This window comes from Rhineura floridana, chromosome 1 (genome assembly GCF_030035675.1).
Source record: "Rhineura floridana isolate rRhiFlo1 chromosome 1, rRhiFlo1.hap2, whole genome shotgun sequence".
Lineage (NCBI taxonomy): Eukaryota > Metazoa > Chordata > Lepidosauria > Squamata > Rhineuridae > Rhineura > Rhineura floridana.
Window position 1 is genome coordinate 286,683,351 of NC_084480.1, and position 20,438 is coordinate 286,703,788.

General features: G+C 40.1%; 1 protein-coding gene across 18 annotated transcripts in view; it reads left to right on the forward strand.

Annotated features, from left to right (window-relative positions):
* Positions 1-20,438, forward strand: part of VPS13B (vacuolar protein sorting 13 homolog B) — a 590,935-nt gene that overhangs the window by 141,959 nt on the left and 428,538 nt on the right. The window contains exon 18 of one of the 18 annotated variants that reach the window (XM_061604036.1): positions 1,769-3,228. The exons of the other annotated variants lie outside the window; for them this stretch is intronic. Within the exon in view, the coding sequence (XP_061460020.1) occupies positions 1,769-1,791 (23 nt within the window). The 3' untranslated portion in view covers positions 1,792-3,228. Of the gene's footprint in view, positions 1-1,768; positions 3,229-20,438 lie in introns of those variants that run through there. 18 annotated transcript variants of the gene reach the window in all.

Below are 20,438 nucleotides of genomic sequence, written 5' to 3' on the forward strand. Positions count from 1 at the left end.
ATTCACCATTAATAGCACATGCCATGTTTGTGTAAGAAAAATGAAAAGATGCCAGCACAGTTCAGACTTAAAACTGAAACCAAGGTTTATATATCAGGAGTAGGCCATGAGATTATGCACATCTTCCCCTTCCTTCTTGAGCACAAGTTCCTCAAATCCTATTCCATCCTGATTTCTCTATTTATACATCACCTTTGCCTACCTGGATTATAAGAAACCTGAATATGTAGTACATTCTTATAGAGCTGGATTCTCAATGCAAGTTTAGAAGTGTATCAATTTACTTAGTCTTTTTGCTTTATTTGTATGTGGCTGGGTTCACACAAATAGTCTCTAGTTTTAAAAAGTGGCACACTTGCATGCTCTACAATATCAAGCCTATACGCTAGCTGTGCCCTACTCAAATTGTAAGTATCTTTCAGCCAGACAGAATGGAGACCTTGGAAGTGATATTGCAAGTTTTGTATGTAGTGGTCTCATTGCAAGTGTTCCTAAGAGAAATGCGGGTAAAAATCTTAGTGTGATACATTTCAATATTGAATTAATTTCTGAAAGAATGTCTGTTTCTTATTTTGAAGATAATACTGTGTTAAAGTATGCTTGGCATATGAAAATGATTATGGAAATAAGGGTGTGGGATCTGAGCTGCATTTTCGGTTGGAATGTAGTACGGCTTCTGTTAAAGACACATGTAATTCAACACCTCTGTTAATAGAGATATTAATGTTTCTTTTAAAGGGTAATGATCTCCTCCATCTTTACATGTCTCCTTTGTTGCTGTTGGGAGAGGTATTATCATACATAGTCATAGATAAATGGCACTGAAGTTTCCATTGCCAATTTGATTTTGACACATTTCCTCCAGTTCTGACAAAATGGATTCAATTTTACTTAGTTTAAAATATATTTTGTAGGCCTTCCTTTGTATGGAGGACTAGTGGCTCTTTCCTACAAAGCAAGATCTTTAAAACATGTCACATAAAAAATCCTTCACTTCCTTCAGTATGCTAGTGAACAAAAGGAATACAATGATTAGATTTAACTAGAGAAAAATTGAAATTGGTTACTTTTCCTCAACTCACTAAATGGGCCAGGATGGCACAAATATACCCTTACACTAGAACAGTGGTTCCCAACCTTTATGAGCATGGGACCCCCTGTATAGGCTGAATTTTTTTTTTGTGACCCCCTCCCCGCAGGGAGGCAGGCTGGCTGCCAGGAAGGAAGGGGGAAAGCAGCCTTTCTTTGCAGGCTTGCTTCTTTTTGCTTCACAAAAAGCCCTCTCTTCTCATTCTAAGTAAGGGCGCTGTCAGTAGCGGCAGTGCAAGGAGACAGGAATCAGTGATAGTAATCCCCTCTTCTTCCTGGTAGCTCCACCCTCAGCCTCCTTTGGCATCTGCCATGTATTTTATAGGCAGATGCCTGCCCTTAGTGCGCCTGAAAGATGCTCTGGCGCTTCAGCAAAAGGCCTCCCCTCTCGTTTGGAGCAAGGGGGAGGTGTCATCTGCAGCGGCAGTGGAAAGACAGTGTAGAAGGAGTGAAGACTTTTTAAAAATAATAATAAATAATTCATTATTTATGAATGTACTGTTCACAGCCCCCTCTGGATTACTTCGCGGCCCCCCTGGGAGTCCCGGCCCCCAGGTTGGGAACCACTGCACTAGAACAATGTCATAAAAGGTTACATTGTTTAAGTACATGTTTAGGAATGAAATAATAGAAGCCATCAACCTCCATATATTTACTTATATGGCATTTTGTATCTTAGGCCTAATTCTCTGTCTCAAGTGAATGGATCCTGGTGTTAAAAGCAGAAAAGAGCTCTCCAAATCTCAGCACTGACACAGCAGCTACTTCCTTGTACCAATGTAGCAGTGCCATAATGCACTCTTGTATGTGCAGAAGAGCCAGGGGCAGGATGCCTGACACCCTTTCACATGCATACTCAAGATATATCAGAGCAATCCAAGAGTATAGTTCTGTGCAATCTAACATTTAGAACAGCCTTTCCAACCTGGTGCCCTCCAGATGTTTTGCACTACAATAACCAGCAGTCTCAGCCAGGGTACCAGGTTGGGAAGGTTAATTTAGGAAATGTAATGTGTCGGCTTCTAGTGTAGGTGAGGACTGGAAGAGGCAAAGGTGTAGTGGGAGTAAGTGTTTGTAGCTAGCTGGATCAGATCTCATTGCCTAGATCAGGAAGTATCCTAGAAAGTTTTAGGTCAGGGAATATTGCCTGAACTGCTCTTGCCTGTTGGTTTGTGAAAACGTATTTGACTGATGTGGCTGTTCTCCCTGCAGAAAGGGGGCTGGGTGATGGCACACAGGCTAAACTTCCATCAGATTTAAGTCACTAGTTCAAGACTGGCCATGTACTTGAGTCCTGAAAAATAAGTGGGTTTTAGGGGACTAATCACAAGTAGTTCTGTGTGTGTGGTTTACCCTCTCAAATTAAATTCAAACAAATTTCAGATATTAAAAAAATAAGCAAATGAGGACCATAATAAGGCCAGTTGTTTAAAATTAAATCATCTGTGTTCACTTCTATATCCTGGATGAATTATGCTGATGTATTATTGGAGTGAAAGCATATGCTCAACATGTCATTTCATGCATGCACATATCATACACCAATAGGCAAGAGCAGTGCAGGCAATATTCCGTGATTACCTGTAAAACTTTCTATGATGCTTACTGATCTGGGCAGTGAGGAAATGTGATCCTTTGAGATATTGTATGGGAGATGATTCAGAAATGGGAATAATACATAAATAAAAATATGCAATAAATAATGTTTAAGCTATGTTTTGGATTTCACCAACTTTGACAACCATAGTTTTGACTAAAGTAATTTTAATACTTCAAACATTTAGAGGTAAAAGTGTTTCAAAGAGCCCATCTCTTTGATTTTAAATGCTTCAGTATATACACGTGAAAATCTATGTGACTGATATCGGTAGATATTATATTAATGTGGATGTTTAAGATATTTTTAGTGACAACAACAGATAAATGCAGATTTTCAGCAAAGTGATTAACATAAATTGAAACACAATGCCTGCTGAAAGAACATACTCAGATGTGAGACTGCATACCAGTTCCGCTGTATCCAACAGATTTTAATAAAATTGTTTTATCTCTTTTTTATCTAATTAATCTTTCCTCCACATCCGTGAATCCATTCAAGACAGATCCATGAATGTATAACTTAAGTCTGTAGAAACAAAAAACCCCACCATTTGTATTGTTCCTTTACATTAAAATAATGCAAACTCAAAACAGTGGTAGTCCAATGATTTAATTATGAAGAGATTGAAGAGATAGTATTTACTGGAGGCAAAGGAGTTCTCAAAGATTAGGCAGTTGTGTAGGTTCCAAACAAGTAACAGAGCACACATTTTGCTAACTTAAGACATGGCTTAATTTCATTAACTGTGGTCTAATATGTTGTGCATCCCACTCTTGGTAAACCACAGTGGCATTTACTGGCTATTGCTTCAAAGCACTACTGTTTTTCATCCATTTTCATTGACCAAATGTGTCATAGCAACATTAACTAAAGTCTGGAAAATAGTTCTCAAGGCTTTTGCTTTAATGAAAAATCTAACATGTAGTGCACTTGCTGATATAATCAAGTCAATGGAATTTCCAAAATCTTAACTTAATGTCTTCTGAGTATGCAGCAATAATGTTTTTATGAAGCAGCTTTTAAAAAGCATTTGTTGAAGTTATAGAGCAGATGGATTAGAATGGTCTGTTTGTAACAGCAATCAGCAATGATCATGGTATACTATTATAATCACCTTATAAAATAGCCTGTATTTAAAAAGAGTGAAAAAGGCAAAGAGAGGTTGTGGGAGAAGGGGAAGCATCCATATATGTGAGGGGTCTGGAGGCTGTTATAGTTTGAGGTTGTTTCCCCAGCTGTCTTGATGAACATTAGTTTTCAGTCTGCAAACTTCTGACTTTAGTTTTCATTTTTACTTTGTTTATAGTAATTATGGTTATGGACTAGAGAGAGATTTAATTATAATGTTTCCCAGACCCCTGTTCCAAAAGAACACAAATGCAAGAGCTAAGTTGTATTTTAAAATGCTTCTATTTTTTTTCTGCACAGGGTAAAATATGCTTGCCCATTTCTGGCTCTCCAGCTATTGCTGTTCTACCTGCCATCTTCTAGAACCATTGAGCCCTTTCTGATTTGTCTGTTTTGTTCAGCTCAAATTTCCTTACTACCTTTCCTCTGGCATTTCTTCTGTCTTATGTAATACACTAATGAAGCATTCCTATACTCTGTTTAAGGTGCACTGACACTTACACCATTGTAACAGTAGCATAATATACATCATATCCTTCACATTCTCAGTATAAAAGTGGAGTGGGGGAAATGCTGCAGCAAAACCCAGAACAAAACCCAGAGTGAAGCAACACTGCCAGTCACATTCCGTGTTATGGCAAAATCAAGGGATCCCACCAGTCGTGGGTTGCAACAATGACAATGCCCCATGCCACTTAGTTGGGGAAGGAGCTTGTCCACTTACAGAGATGGAGTCACACTCCATGGACACCTCTCCTCTTCACCTCATAGACAACCCACTAGGCACCACTGTGTCTGTGGCACACACAGGAATCGTCCATTCAGTTAGAGTTCCTGGGATATCCTGAACACAGTGGTTGAAATAACCTTTTACTTGTTGACACATGTACACTCCTCAGAATCATCTTTTTGACTGCACAACACATAGGGAAGAAGGAGGCAGAAGCATAGCACCCAAATAGCTCTTTTGGCAGAGACTCACATTGGGAAGATGCAGGACTCCCTGAGATTAGTGCTCAAGTCCCACTAAAGGGACTTTTTGTCAAGACAGGGAAAAAGGACTAGACCATGCAGCAAGGAAAGCTGCATTCACCCCTTTAAGCAGCAATGTCTCACTGAACAATGCATGGGGTTGGGAAACAGGAGATATGGGTTGAAGTTCTGAGGAATGGGAGGAATACAGCTCCACTCACATTTTGCTTTCCTGGCCAGCAAAAGTCAATGTTAGAGGCAAAAGAGAGGGAGCTCCCAGGATTATAAACCCACACTGCAAGCTGTACAGAGAAGCTTGTCCTACCCAGCTAGGCAGTAGACAAGAGGTAGAGATATCATGGGGCATTTGGTATCCACCAGATACTACTTTGAAGGCCCCATAGTGATATACAGAAGGACCATATGGGTTTAGAAGTAGCCTGGCCAGGTGCAACAGCTCAGGTTTCACATGTGGGAAATCCTAGGATATGACCCCAATTGGGAAAGGCTAGAAGAGGCTTCCACACTTGGAAATTCCTGGTGTCTGAGATTAGCTCCAGCTCCGTGCCTGGAGGTTGAATGGAGGTTGTTGAGGGAAGAGCATTTTTCTGACATCATCAACACCATTCTGGCTTCACAAAGAGGTTCTGTGATCTCATCTACAACAGGTGGCACAGGTACAAGCAGCTATTAGACAGGGAGTGCCATGTAAACATCACCCTGGATTTCCTACAAGAAGGCATAGACCAGGACCATCATTCTCAAGAGGCAAGCAGCAGCCCTTGGTAGTGTGCTACCACCAGTGGGGGGACATTTGATGGCAGTACACACTAAGGTCAAGCATTTCCTAAAGGAAGCCTTTCCCCCCCAAGTGTGACATCAGTTCCCTTCCTGAGAGTTCATAATAGTCCTAAGAGCCCGTTTGACCTCAACCTTTGAACTGGCCCATTCCATTCTCTTTAAGGAGCTTACCATCAAGACAACCTTCCTGGTTGCCATGATGTCAGCTGGGAGAGTGGGGGAGCTGGGGGTGCTGTCCATCAGAGAGGAGCTCTGCACATTATACCCTGACAAGGTGGTCTTCCAGCCTGACTCCAGTTTTCTTCCCAAAGTGAACTCCATAGTGGCCAGGACATTGTTCTTCCCAACCCAGGGAGAACAGATGGCATGAGCTGGACATCAAGCGCATACTTCGGCCTACCTGGACTGGATCAAGCCCTTTAGGAAGACTGTATCCTTCAAGCCTGGGGCACAAGGCCAAAAGTATCCAGATCCACTATCAGCCAATGAGCTTGAGAATGCAGAGTCAAGGTCTGTCAAGCCAAAGCCTGAACTCCACCCAAGGGAATCATTGCTTACTCTATCAGAGGGGCAGCAGCCACAGCAGTGCTACACATATATGCTCCACTGGAAGAGAAGTGCAAGGCCTCCACCTGGGCACATTCCTCCACATTTATCAAGCACTAAAAGGTGGACAACTTTCGTCAGTGCTTTGGCAGGAGGGTCTGCATCCCACCTGAGGATGTATAGCAGCCTAGGTTTACATCCCACCTGAGGATGTAGAGGGTCACTGCATCAGTACATCCTATATCTCTATGCTCCATTCCTCTGCTGACCGAGAACAGAAAATTGGCCTTACCATGAAGTGTCCTTCTGGTCAGCAGAGATTGGAGCATGCAGCCCCACCCTGCAGAGAGACCTAGGCTGGGGGAAGTGGATAGAGTCCCACTCTCCAGGGCCCTTAAACATGATTGTGTTCACACAGTAACCTGGATAGTGTAGAGAGGGCATCCCATGACAACCCTCTCCCCTGTCCTCTGATGTTGCATGGTTCTTTTTCTGTGCACTGTTCAAGATGTGCTTTAGGTATTGCTAGTGGCTGGCCAATTGCTGGTTTGGCTTTGTCACAAACTGGAAGTTGGAAGAAGGTTACCTCCCTTTCCAGCTGACCCCTAATAATTCCCCCCTCCCCAAAAGTGTGTTGACTTTGTCTCCAGGAGGAGTTAACCTATTCCTGTATGCTCCACTCTCTGTTGACCAGAAGGACACTTTATGGTAAAGCCAACATTCTGTTCCTTGCTATTTTCCCTGACAAGCCAGCTGTATGGTCAGTGTAAATTTGTGCTGTCACTGAGGCATGGTTGGATTCTGAAAGGGTTTAGGATTTGGCATGACTCCGCCTTCCTGTTCCACTACACAGATATTCTGTGTATCCTTGTGGTCGTGCTGACACAACTTACTTCTGCTGGCATAGTGGATATCCCACCCCATCCTATAGCCCTATAGCTGGTGTATCTTGAAAACAGGACTGAACTTTAATGTACAGATGTTCTGACTCCGTTGTTTCTGTTAGGCCAATGGATATGTTCTGTCTTGCCATTACTCATTTACATGTTATCTTTCTAATTTATTCAGCTCGCAATGAATGCCTATTAGCTTGTAATTTCAGAGGTGACTTCCAGTATTCATTATTAAATTGTCATATTCAGTTTTTTTTCAAATATTTTTAGTTGCTGACTACTAAATAACAATAGGCATTGATATTTATTGTGTTTCCTCCCCCCCCCCATTTTTCCTTCTGCTGGGCTTAATGATGAATTTGCCTGAACACATTTTGTAGTGATGAAATGTGGTATCTGAAGAGAAATTGTGTGTGTTAAAGCACCAATGCAGACATAATCCTAAATTATTTGCAGGGTGGGGGGAGTAGAATCTTAATTTACTTGCTGGGGCTTCTTCTTGATAAGGATTTATTTGTAGGTGATGTAGGTGATCGCTGATGCGGGTAGAAAAAACACAGCAGAAACTTTCATTCCTTTGAAAACACTCGGGAAGAAAATGAAAACACAAATAGTAAGAAGGCAACACAATCTGTAGGAGACGTATCCCTATTTATAGCTATGAATATTGAATTCTAACTGGCTTTCTATCATTTAAAATTAAGAATTAAACAAACTAAATGCATTAAAAAAAACCTCTGCAGTGTTAGAAATAACGGACAAATAAAACAAGTCTTTCATTGTGTAATGCTTTTAGTCTTATTGATGAACAATAAAACTAAGTGGGTGATAAAGCTCTTGTAAGGAAGTTAAATGTCATAGTTGTGATCACAGTACACTCATCACTTTAACTCTGCCCAGGACCAGTTGTGCTGGGCAAATTCCTAAAAACATTTCCTGCTTAGTAGAAATAATGATTTGATTGAAATACCAGAAAACAGGGCCCAACTGTGGTGAGTCTCTACCAGACTTGCTTGTTGCTTATATTTCCAAGCAAGGGCACCAACCCCATTGCTCCAATAATCCTCTGTGTATGTTCTGGCAGCAAGGTGAGCACCACAGCTCATCCCACCTTAGGGCAGTCCCGCCCTGAGCAAGCTGCTGTTTACATATTCTAGGTGGGTATTTGTCCTTGGTTCCCCATCAGAAAGGGTGTGAGAGAGGGGTGTATTTTATCACCCTATCTATTTAATCTGTACGTAGAACATATCATACAGAAAGCAGGATTGGACCAAGATGAAGGAGGTGTGAAAATTGGACGGAGAAATATCAATAATTTAAGATATGCAGATGATACCATACTACTAGCAGAAACCAGTAATGATTTGAAACAAATGCTGATGAAAGTTAAAGAGGAAAGCACAAAAGCAGGACTACAGCTGAACGTCAAAAAGACTAAATTAATGACAACAGAAGATTTATGCAACTTTACAGTTGACAATGAGGACATTGAACTTCTCTAGGATTATCAATACCTCGGCACAATCATTAACCAAAATGGAGACAATAGTCAAGAAATCAGAAGAAGGCTAGGACTGGGGAGGGCAGCTGTGAGAGAACTAGAAAAGGTCCTCAAATGCAAAGATGTATCACTGAACACTAAAGTCAGGATCATTCAGGCCATGGTATTTCCGATCTCTATGTATGGATGTGAAAGTTGGACAGTGAAAAAAGCTGATAATAGAAAAATCAATTCATTTGAAATGTGGTGTTGGAGGAGAGCTTTACGCATACCAGACAAATAATTGGGTGTTAGAACAAATTAAACCAGAACTATCACTAGAAGCTAAAATGATGAAACTGAGGTTATCATACTTTGGACACATAGTGAGAAGACATGATTCATTAGAAAAGATAATAATTTGGAAAACCCTCTGGAGCAGATTTGGGGACAGCATGGGTCACATGCAGGGAGAGGAGAAGGAGGAAATCCTCTTGCGCTTGCTGAAGTTGTTCCACTAGTGCAAGGATTTAGTTGAATACTGCCCAACATATGTAGGCCCAAGAGTTGTGAGGAAGCATCTTTCACCCAGAAAGCCTCAACCTTTACAGGAATGCAGTGGTGGTGAATGAACATAGCATATATGACCTGTTACTGCATATAGATCTCCTCACGAGTGATCACAAAAATTGTTCTGGGATGGGGGAAAAGTTGTATGTCTCCAGCCTAAGACAAACATCTATGCATAATAAAATTATATAATTTCCAACCTATCCTGTGCTCAAAAATCAATCCCACTGTGTTCAATTGGGTTTACCTCTTAATAAGTCGCCCTGGGAGAAAGGATGGGATATAAATCTAATAAATAAATAATAATAACAATAAGCATGTTTTGTATTGTTACTTTAAAATTATGAGCATCCTGGCTGAGTGACTGAGCAGTCTTACATGCCTGGCAGTAAGTCCAATTGAACACAGTGAGGATGAGTTATGAGTAAACATGCATAGGATTGTACTTAAGTCTCTCAACTTTGGGTACACTTGTGGAAAAGTGAATATTTTCTTCAGAGTTCTCCTGTTCTGGCTTCACTGGCTTCAGGTTCCATTAGAAGAAGAAGGATATTTGAAGCATTAAAATCTCCCTATCCCCACCTGCTCTCCACTAAGGAAAGTAGCTTAATTTATATTAGAGAATGAAGCACAAGATTCAGAGAATTGACTCAGCAATATCCTTTTATGCTGTCTACACTTTCACCTTAGAAAACATTCAAGTAAAATTATTTTCCTTTTCAAAAAAATCTTCATAATATATAAAAATAAAGTATGTATTAATAACTAAATGGATGCTTCTGAGAAACCCTTCTGCATGGCAACATCTCCACACAAGAACTGCAATATTTAAAACATTCTCATTATTTATTTATTATTTGATTTATATCCCACCCTTCCTCCCAGCAGAAACCCAGGGCGGCAAACAGAAGCTCTAAAAATACATCAAAACATCATAAAAACAGAGCTTAAACTACATTAAAACAAAACAACTTTAAAAACTTTTAAAAAAGCTTTAAAAACATCATTAAAAGGGTTAAAAACAGATTGTTTTTTTAAAAAAACATATTGAAAGCAATTCCAACACAGACACAGACTGGGATAGGTCTCAACTTAAAAGGCTTGTTGAAAGAGAAAAGTCTTCAAAAGGTGCTGAAAAGATAACAGAGATGGTGCCTGCCTAATATTTAAGGGGAGGGAATTCCACAGGGTAGGTGCTTCCACACTAAGTGTCCGTTTCCTATGTTGTGCGGAATGGACCTCCTGATAAGATGGTATCTGCAGGAGGCCCTCACCTGCAGAGCGCAGTGATCAACTGGGTATGTAAGGGATAAGACGGTCTTTCAGGTATCCTGGTCCCAAGCTGTATAGGGCTTTGTACACCAAAACTAGAACCTTGACCTTGGCCCGGTAGCAAATGGGCAGCCAGTGCAATTCTTTCAGCAGCAGGGTGACATGTTGGCGATACCCTCAGTGAGCAGTCTTGCTACCGCATTTTGCACTAGCTGCAGCTTCCGGACCAACCTCAAGGGCAGCCCCACATAGAGAGCATTACAGTAATCCAGCCTGGACGTTACCAGTGTGTGGACAACAGTGGTCAGGCTATCCCGGTCCAGAAATGGCTGCAGCTGTCTTACTAGCCAAAGCTGGTAAAAGGCACTCCTAGCCACTGAGGTCACCTGGGCCTCTAGCGACAAAGATGGATCCAGGAGCACTCCCAGACTATGGACCTGCTCTTTCAGAGGGAGTATAACCCCATCCAAAGCAGGCAACTGACCAATTATCTGAACTTGGGAACCACCAACCCACAGTGCCTCCATCTTGCTAGGATTCAGGATCAGTTTATTAACCCTCATCCAGCCCACCACCGAGGCAGTGGTCCAGGGCTTGCACGGCCTGTCCTGATTTAGATACTACGGAGAAATAGAGCTAGGTATCGTCAGCATACTGCTGACACCTCACCCCAAATCTCCTGATGACCACTCCCAAGGGCTTCATATATATGTTAAACAGCATGGGGGACAAGATGGTACCCTGCAGCACCCCACAGCACAAATGCCAGGGGGCTGAAAAACAGTCACTCAATGCTATTCTTTGAGAGCAACCCTGGAGACAGGATTGGAACCGCTGTAAAACAGTGTCTCCAATACCCAGCTCACCAAGTCGGCCCAGAAGGATACCATGGTCAATTATATCAAAAGCCGCTGATAGATCAAGTAAGAATAACAGGGTCGCACTCCGCCGTCCTCCTGATAAAGGTCATCCATCAGGGCGACCGAGGCCAATTCAGTCCCATAACCAGGCCTGAACTCAGACTGGGATGGGTCAAGATAATCTGTTTCATCCAAGAGTACTTGCAACTGCTGCGCCACAACCCTCTCAATCACCTCTCCTAAAAAGGGGGTATTTGCAACTGGTTGGTAGTTGTCACAAACCAATGGGTCCAGGATGGGCTTTTTCAGGAGTGGTTGGATCACCGCCTCTTTCAAGGCCGGCTGGAACCACTCCCTCCCGCAATGATGCATTGACCACACCCTGGATCCACTTGGTCAAACCCCCTCAGCAAGCTTTAATAAGCCAAGAAAGGCAAGGGTCAAGAGGACACGTTGCTGGCTGCATCATTGCAAGCGCCTTGTGTACATCATCAGGCCGCATCAACTGAAACCGTTCCCAAGAAATTGCAAATTATTGTGGATCAGCTTCATTGCTTGGATAGACTACACACTGCCAGGCATGAGCAATGCTGGACTGGAATATCTACTCTGCATCTTTGTGATGAACTATGCTATGGCATCCTATGAAGTTGTCATTGTCACGTAGGGTTTTCCTTGATAGGCTTCACTTGTCAGTTGAAATGTGTGAAGCAGCCCATTGTCCCCCTGTGTATCTCTGTGGAGATGAAATAGCCTGTTATAATCATTTGTTAGGGATGTCAGATCCTAAAGCTGCTCTTATTTATGTGTCCTCTTTGTAGGGTATGCAGGCTATATCCCACCAGTTTAGGAGAACCTTATTGACTCTGCTGCCTGCCCTTAAAATGTACCCTTAATTTTTGGCTTTGGAGGGTGGAAATTTTTAGACAGTTGTAATTGCCAGATTTAAGTCTAATTCAAAGCTGCAAAAATTTGCATAAACACATTATTTTACAAGAGAAAGATGATCTCCTTAATTTGAAGCCAGGATCAGATCCCCTAAACAGTTATGTGAATGTACAAACCTCTGGAGTAAGTCAATTGATCTTAAAACTTAAGAAAGCTGAAAATGCTATATAATTATGACAAAATATAATATATAACCAATAAGAGGTTTCACAATATACTAATTTGAACTGATTCCAGTGATTTGTAGGGCTAACGCCAATATAAACTGTAATATCTGTAAAAAAAACCCTCTAGCATAAAACCCTTTCAACATTTTGCACGTAATAAACTATTTTTATATTGTTTATTGTTTATATTACTTATTGTTTATATTACAAACTAAAAAATAGCCACTCTTTTTCCAGCATTCAAACAAAATCTTAATAAGTAGACATTGCATAAAAATGACACAATCCAGCAGTTATTTCATAAGGCCAGCATAATCATAAATTTGCCATCCATGCTTTTCCAAAAATACTAACCCATATTGTTCTCTCTGGACCTTTTGCAGGGATGATTAATCCAGCTGCTGAGGTCTCCCTTTATACATTTGATGGAACACTTGGCCTCCTAGGCTACAGCTGTGTGTTTATGTGCAGTGCACACCTGCAGGGGCCTGACAGATAGCTGTAGTATGCACAGTATACAAAATTACCCTGGCTGTGCTGCAAATAAGGATGTTTCTGTTTTGAAGCCTATATCTGTGAGAGCTTGGGATGCCAGCTGGGGTATTTTTGTTGCATTGCACAGATGTAAAACTGCCAACTGATTTTATACCAAATAAAGGCTAATCTTTTTATACATACTTTGTGTCAGAGTTATGAAGTGGTACGTGAAAATGTTCTCATGATTTAAGTGCCTTTTAAAATAAAAGTTAATTTTAAAAATAATTTTAACTTAGAATGTGAGTAGAAAAAGAGGAACAAAAATAGACTGCTCTTGTTTAGATGAATACTCCATTAAAGTTTCTTAGAGTGTATTATAAATGATGCATATTAGGTGCAAATAATGAGAAGGATTTGATTGATTCTATGCATATCCACTATATAACAGAACCTTTTTTCTGTAGGTCACTTCATCTCTGTGTTGAATCCATTTTATGGGCTCTGAAATGTGAAAGTCAAATGTATATTGCTACTTAACTTGAAAAGTTTGCCTTCCTGTTTTCAGAAGTATAATTTGTAACAGACTGAAATGTATAAAACCAAAGAGACATCATGTACATACTTAGCATTTATTTTAGTAAATTGAACTTATTAAATTTATTTTATTTTTCAAGCCTATTTTGTCAAGCCTATGCAGGAGAGGCAGGAGCAGGAACTAGGAGTAAAGTATCAGAATAAAGTTCGAGAAAAGAGAGGAAGCAAATATGGGGAACAGGAGAACTAAGTCTAATGTGGTCTTGAGTTGTTCAGATACCAAGTCTAGAGCTAAATATTCAGCAACACAGGATTCTCAATTCCTGTTGGCTGGTGATGTGTAAAAAGCATGGGAGGCAGGCAGGATGGGTACTTCGCCCTTACTATAGCCACACCTTTGCTCTACAGCCTGTCCCCCAACTGCTTTCTCCACCTGACTAGGATCTAGGAACCACTCTGGCTATGCCCTAGGGGGAGAAATTACAGTAGAGAAATGGGCAGGTAGGGAAAAGATTAAGCAGTTCCTTTTCTGCCCATTGCTTCTCCCCAGCAGATTCCTCCCTTCTTGCTTTGCAGGTTAGAGGTAAGCCAATGAAAACAAGGCACATGGACCAGCAGTCTACAGTCAGCCTGCAGTTATCAACATGCAGCTCATGAGAAGAGTGCTGCTTTTTTCTGTATTTTATCCCTCAAAACTGTGGGTTTTATACCTCTATTGTGTCACGTTTTCTTAGTGATTGTTTTTTAATCCTAGCTTGAGTGTAGGGCTTTGGATGCACTTTGGCCAGGGGTATCTCATTTTAATTTAGGTAGAAAGATGTTCTTTCTCTGCTTCATAGGTTTAGCTTTGGAAAAGAGAGTTGGAAAACAAATAATCCGTGCTAATTAACTAGTTTTTATAGGGAAATGGTGTAACATATCTTCATGCCATAATCAGAATATTCAACTGAGTGTTCAATACAGCATGCATACTTAGGCACAAAGTACTTAGTCAGATCTTGTGCACAGTATCTGTTATAGTTTCTCTGGCTGAACAGCTATGCAGCTTTTCTAAAAGTATCCTTTCATCTTAAATGATGAGTAAAAGCTTCAACATAATCCCCAGGTGTGTGCATGGTGCTTTCCCACAAGCATACAAAATGTCTTGGCCTTGCTAAGCTGAGTAATAAAGGAATTGATTTGATATCTCAGTTATTCTGATAGAACTACTTGAGGGGAAGCCACCTTTCACCATATTTTTGCTTTCGCATTAGTGGCATGTTTACAAAATAAATCCTTGTATGTGATACATAGCATAAAGGTAAAGGTGTCCCTGCACTTATAGTGCGAGTCGTTTCAGACTCTTAGGGTGACGTCTTGTGACGTTTACTAGGCAGACCGTATATATGGGGTGGGATTGCCAGTTCCTTCCCCAGTCTTTCTTTACCCCCCAGCATATGCCGGGTATAGCACAGGGCTCTCTTAATGTCAGGAGAATGAAGTTAGGTGGTAGGTGCTAAACTTCATTAGGCATTATTTCCTCGATTGAAAATCTTTTCTTAATCTTTTTCACATAGGTTACCCCTTATATACCTAGTCAAATCAGTGTGTTCTGCAGGTGAGGGCCTCCTGCAGATGCTATCTCATCAGGAGGTCCGTTCTGCACATAGGAAACAGACTTTTAGTGTTGTGGCACCTACCCTTTGAAATACTAGATAGGCATCACCTCTGTTATCTTTTCGGCACCGATCGAAGACCTTCCCTTTTCATCAATCCTTTTAAGCAGAGACCTTATCCCAGTATGCATCTGTGTTTGAATTGTTTTTTAAAAATTTTTACAAAGATGTTTCAAAGATTTATTTTTTAATGTTTTAAATATGTTTTTAAAGATGTTTTTGGTGTTTTTGTTTGCCGCCCTGAGCTCCTTCTGGGAAGAAGGATATAAATTTAATAAATAATAGCAATAATAGGTTATTTAAACAGAATATTAGACTTCCTTTGAGATTTCATACTACAAAGATGGTCATTTTACTTAGTGACAACTTCAGTAATTCTAAAAAGGTTTTACTTCAAACACCACTGCAGGTTGCATGTATACAGCTGAAAGTTTGTATTTTTTGGCTCATGCACAGATGTCTTTCAGTAATGCTGGCCTGTAATTTCTTCAAATTGCTTCGTTTATCAGCAGCACATGTCATCAGTCCTAGAATGCTTGCTCAAGTCCAGCCTCAGAATTCTTAGCTTACAGATACAGCTGCAAACAGGTGAACTGGCAGAAAGTAATTTATGCAGCTTGGTGGCTGTCAGACAAAAGACAGACAATCTGTATTTTAAACAGATTGCAGGCCTTGCATGAGCCAGACAAAAGGGATTTCTACAACTGCAAATAATTCCAAGGTTGACATATTTTCCTTTCTACCATTAGGTGATTTGTTAAAATTGGAAACAATGAATGTAATAAATCTACACAGAAACTGGAGATAAGATGAAAGAAAAAAGGAGATCACTAAATGAGTTTACATCCTTCTGTTGAAAAGGATATAACTGACATTCTTATAGCTTTCTCTATTGCCAAGTTACGTAGCTAGTCTTTGTAACTCCCAAAGGTACTTATATGCGCATGCAGACGTTACACTATGGCAAAAACATAAAATAGCTAGAATTATATATTTATTTATTATATTTATGAGACACCTCATAAATTCTCTAGGTGTCATACAAATGAAGAAAAATCTTACAAGGAACTTATTAAAGACTTCAATCCTATACCTATTTACCCAATAGTAAGCACCATTGAACTTACTTCAGAGCAGACACACTTAGGATTGCACTGTAAATGAGTTGTGATACTAAATCTTTGCACTAGAAAGTTATTTTATTTAGTATCCGCATTATTTAAAGAAAGCTATTGTGAGGCAAATAGGAAGGCAGATAGTTCCTTGATTGCAAGAAGAAAAATGACCAAAAATTGCTTAACTTCTGAACTTAATTATTCAATAGCATTTCTTCTGGTAGCTAACTGAGTCAGATGAACATTTTATACCTATGGATATTATAGGGTGTGCTATGTGATCTGTGCCTAAATGCTTGCATTGCATGCATTCACAGAGAAGGTGAGATCATCATCTAATAAAGAATGGTTTCAATTTGTCTTAGTGAATCAAATGGATACAGTATTTAGGGGAAAATGCATTCATACAGGTTGCTGTCTGCAGTCCAAATTGCTGATCAGAGAGTCTTTGTACGTATTGGTAATGTGCTGTGCAACATAAGCTGAAATATATTCCACAAGGGAGGAAAACGGAATAGTTTACATACGCTGTTCCTAAGTGCAATGAATATAAAGCTCCATTACTCACTTTAAGCAGGTGCTTTTTATATGAGGCTTTAAAGAAATATAAACTGCTGGTGAAGTGATTGGTTTGAATAGGCACAACTTAATTTCCAAGAGTCTGACCAGATAGAGGCTGACCCCCCCCCCAAAATATTTAATGCTTTGAAGGATGAAAGGTTGATAACCTTTTGGTAGAAGGAACTGTCATTTTGGACAGAAAAGTCAAAAATCCCCAAACACCACTGTTGTGCAGATCTGTGAATAGTTTCCTGCTTAGCAGGTGTATATATCTCTGATCTGATAAAGGTAAACAGAAACATTTCAAGCTCTTTTTGCATTCACTTCCAATACTGATTTCAAAGACTTCTTTAAATTAAGATCCATGCATGTGACCAAAGAATGAGGAGGAGCTGTATGAAAGTGCTTTTGTGTAAATGTCTACATGTATACGGGGGAGGAGAGCATGAGTGGCTAATACTAAAAAACATATATAGGGTACAAAAAAGGGAAGCTTGAATGATAATAGAGAGCTTATTTTATATGTCTAGATTAAAAGCCAGTGTGGTGTAGTGGTTAAGGTGTTGGACTACAACCTGGGAGACCAGGGTTTGAATCCCCATATAGCCATGAAGCTCACTGGGTGACCTTGGGCCAGTCACTGCCTCTCAGCCTCGTGAAAACCCTATTCGTAGGGTCTCCATAAGTCGGAATCGACTTGAAGGCAGTACATTTACATTTTATTACATTTAGATTAAAAGAACTTGGATTACTCAGCCTAGAAAAAAAATCCTTGTGCCTTCAGAGGTACGTCGCCTAGAGTGGCCGTTGACTCGGCCAAATAGGCGACTCAGAAATAAAATTTATTATTATTATTATCATCCATATTTTGTCTTCCAGGCATTCCCAGCCCTGGCAGATGTGGAGGTTCTGTTTTGATTGCAATGATTTTATTTATTTTTCTAATTGTAATTTTTTATTTGTTTTATAACTGTTATTGTAATCTGCCCTGGGAACATATGGTGAAGGGCAGGTAAGAAATCTTTTGTTGTTGTTATGTGCCTTCAAGCTTGAATTTCTTCCTGTACTATGAAATACAGAAAATATCCATGGTCCCTTACTTGTTTTCCACCCCCAGGTGGTTGTTGTTCAGCAAAAAGGAATATACTTGAGTGATTTCATCAGTATCCTATTTCTGGTTGCTTGTATATACTCATATCTAATGTTCTGCTGTTTGAGGCATTTATACTGTTGTAAGCGGTCTGCTCATTCAAACTTCTTGTTAGCCTGCATTGTAAGTCATAGACTGATTTATAGATTTTATATGTATGATTTTATATGTTTAAATTTATCCTTGTTGTTTTATTTATAGCCCCTGATGAAGGCCTGAAAATTAACAGGCTGAAACATGTTGGGCTTGCAGTACAAATACATTTCTATTTTTCCAGCATCTTGGCTTTGCCCCCTCCTTCTTTTTCCTGGTTTGGATGCTAGCCATTTTTTGTTGTTGACCCTATGAACCAGCAACCTCCAATAGCATCTGTCATGAACCACCCTGTTCAGATCTTGTAAGTTCGGGTCTGTGGCTTCCTTGATGGAACCAATCCATCTCTTGTTTGGCCTTCCTCTTTTTCTACTCCCGTCTGTTTTCCCCAGCATTATTGTCTTTTCTAGTGAATCATGTCTTCTCATGATGTGTCCAAAGGATGATAACCTCAGTTTCGTCAATTTAGCTTCTAGTGACAGTTCTAGTTTAATTTGTTCTAACACCCAATTACTTGTCTTTTTTGCAGTCCATGGTATGCGTAAAGCTCTCCTCCAACACCACATTTCAAATGAGTTGATTTTTCTATTATCAGCTTTTTTCACTGTCCAACTTTCACATCCATACATAGAAATCAGGAATACCATGGTCTGAATGATCCTGACTTTAGTGTTCATTTATAAGAAATCTTATAAATAAATAAAAAATGCTGAAGTAGTAGAACTGCTCTGGGTCTGGTAACTACCAAGTTGGCTCATTTGGTCACTTCTGTCCCTATCCCCTTCAAAAGATCACACATGCGTGTCTACATGTGTGTGGTTTGTGTGTGTGGGAAGTGTGGCCCCCTTTGCGGGAGTGTATTTAATGGTGTTCTGCATACTTAAGGGTTGCCTCTTGTTTGGGGTGCAGCTGTTTTGGCTGCAGTGCTGTTGGTATAACCAACCTGAATTCAGTATTAGAGGGAGTTTGTTCCTGTTTCTAATAACTGTGACCCCCCCCCACACACACACACACCAAAAAAAGAAGACATAAGTCAGGGCTATGCCTATGAAGAAGTGGTACTATGTAGATAACGACTGCTTGGTTCTCTGTGGTTCCTATTGGTTTCTGTGTGACTAAGCATGTAAGTTACAATTAGACATAGCTGAGGCATACACTTTACCCTTCTCCAGACTCAAGGACAGATACCAAGGACATATTTAGCTTCCATTCTATTATTTTCCCCGTTTATTTACACCTGTATAAGTGATTTGGTGGCCATTTACCCAATGAGAGGAAAACCATGCACTGTATATAACACTGTAGTAGGGACAAATCTTTTCCACCACATTGCCCATTATGTGGTTCAACCCTTACTGACCAGGACCCATTGCTGGAGTTGCAGTTTATCATTAGGTTTTCCCTCTACTCACACACACAAATATCATCACTCATAATGAGCTTCTTACTAGAGCCAGTGTGGTGTAGTGGTTAGAGTGTTGGACTAGGACTTCACAGACAAGGGTTCAAATCCCCACTCAGCCATGAAGCTCATTGGGTGACCTTGGACCTGTCACTGTTAGCCTAAGTTACCTCACTGTGTTGTTATGAGGATAAAATGGGGCTGGGGGGAACCACATACTCCATCTTGAGGAGCTTGGAGGAAATTTGGCTATAAATGTAGTAAACAAATAAATAATGGCTACTTATCTTAGACGACGTTATAAAGGATGAGATATATTCAGGGAGAACCCCTGTGGCTATTGATTGTGATAACAAGAAACAAAAAAAAAACCCTTTGATCTTCTGTTTACTGTTCCCATCATGGTCAATTTCTGAGCTCCCCTAGCTCATTTGTTGGCCTATTTCTGAGCTTACCTGGTGCATTTGTTGGTGCCGGTATGCTAGGTCATACCGTTTTGATTGACATAGAATGTTATGATGATAGGGTACTTTAAGTATTAGAGATGAGTGATTCAAAATACATAGTGGAGATTAAGCCCTCTCTCCTACCCTCCCAGCAGGGTGCTTGAATATAGGATTATGAAATATAGTTTTGGTGTCCTTGCCCTCCTCCCTGAGTTTGTGCTTCTTTTCTTTCACCCAGCTTGTGCTAATTCTTGCTAATGGTTGGTTCTCCAACATCATAAATAGTTTCAGAATTTTATAACTGCTGTAATAGAATGACATTATAACAGTAAATATTGTTAAAGATCAGAATTATTTCTGTTATTTTTGCTTGCAGATTCAGCAATCCACTCTCCAGTATAATTATTGATTTTTATAGCATATATATCTACCTTCTTGGATCCATTTTCTTTTTCTTTTATGTTTTCAGTATCAAAATTTTGTTCTCCTTTGAACTCAACTATGTCCTACTCAGAGTAGACCCACTGAAATTAATGAAGCTAAGTTAATCATGCCTAATACTACCCATAATTATTATCTCTTTTATGGCTTTGCTGTGCTGATTTAATCAGAGACTTAAATACATGCCCAGACATCTCAGGAAATCTAGCCTTTTATTCAGCAAAACACTATCAGTCAC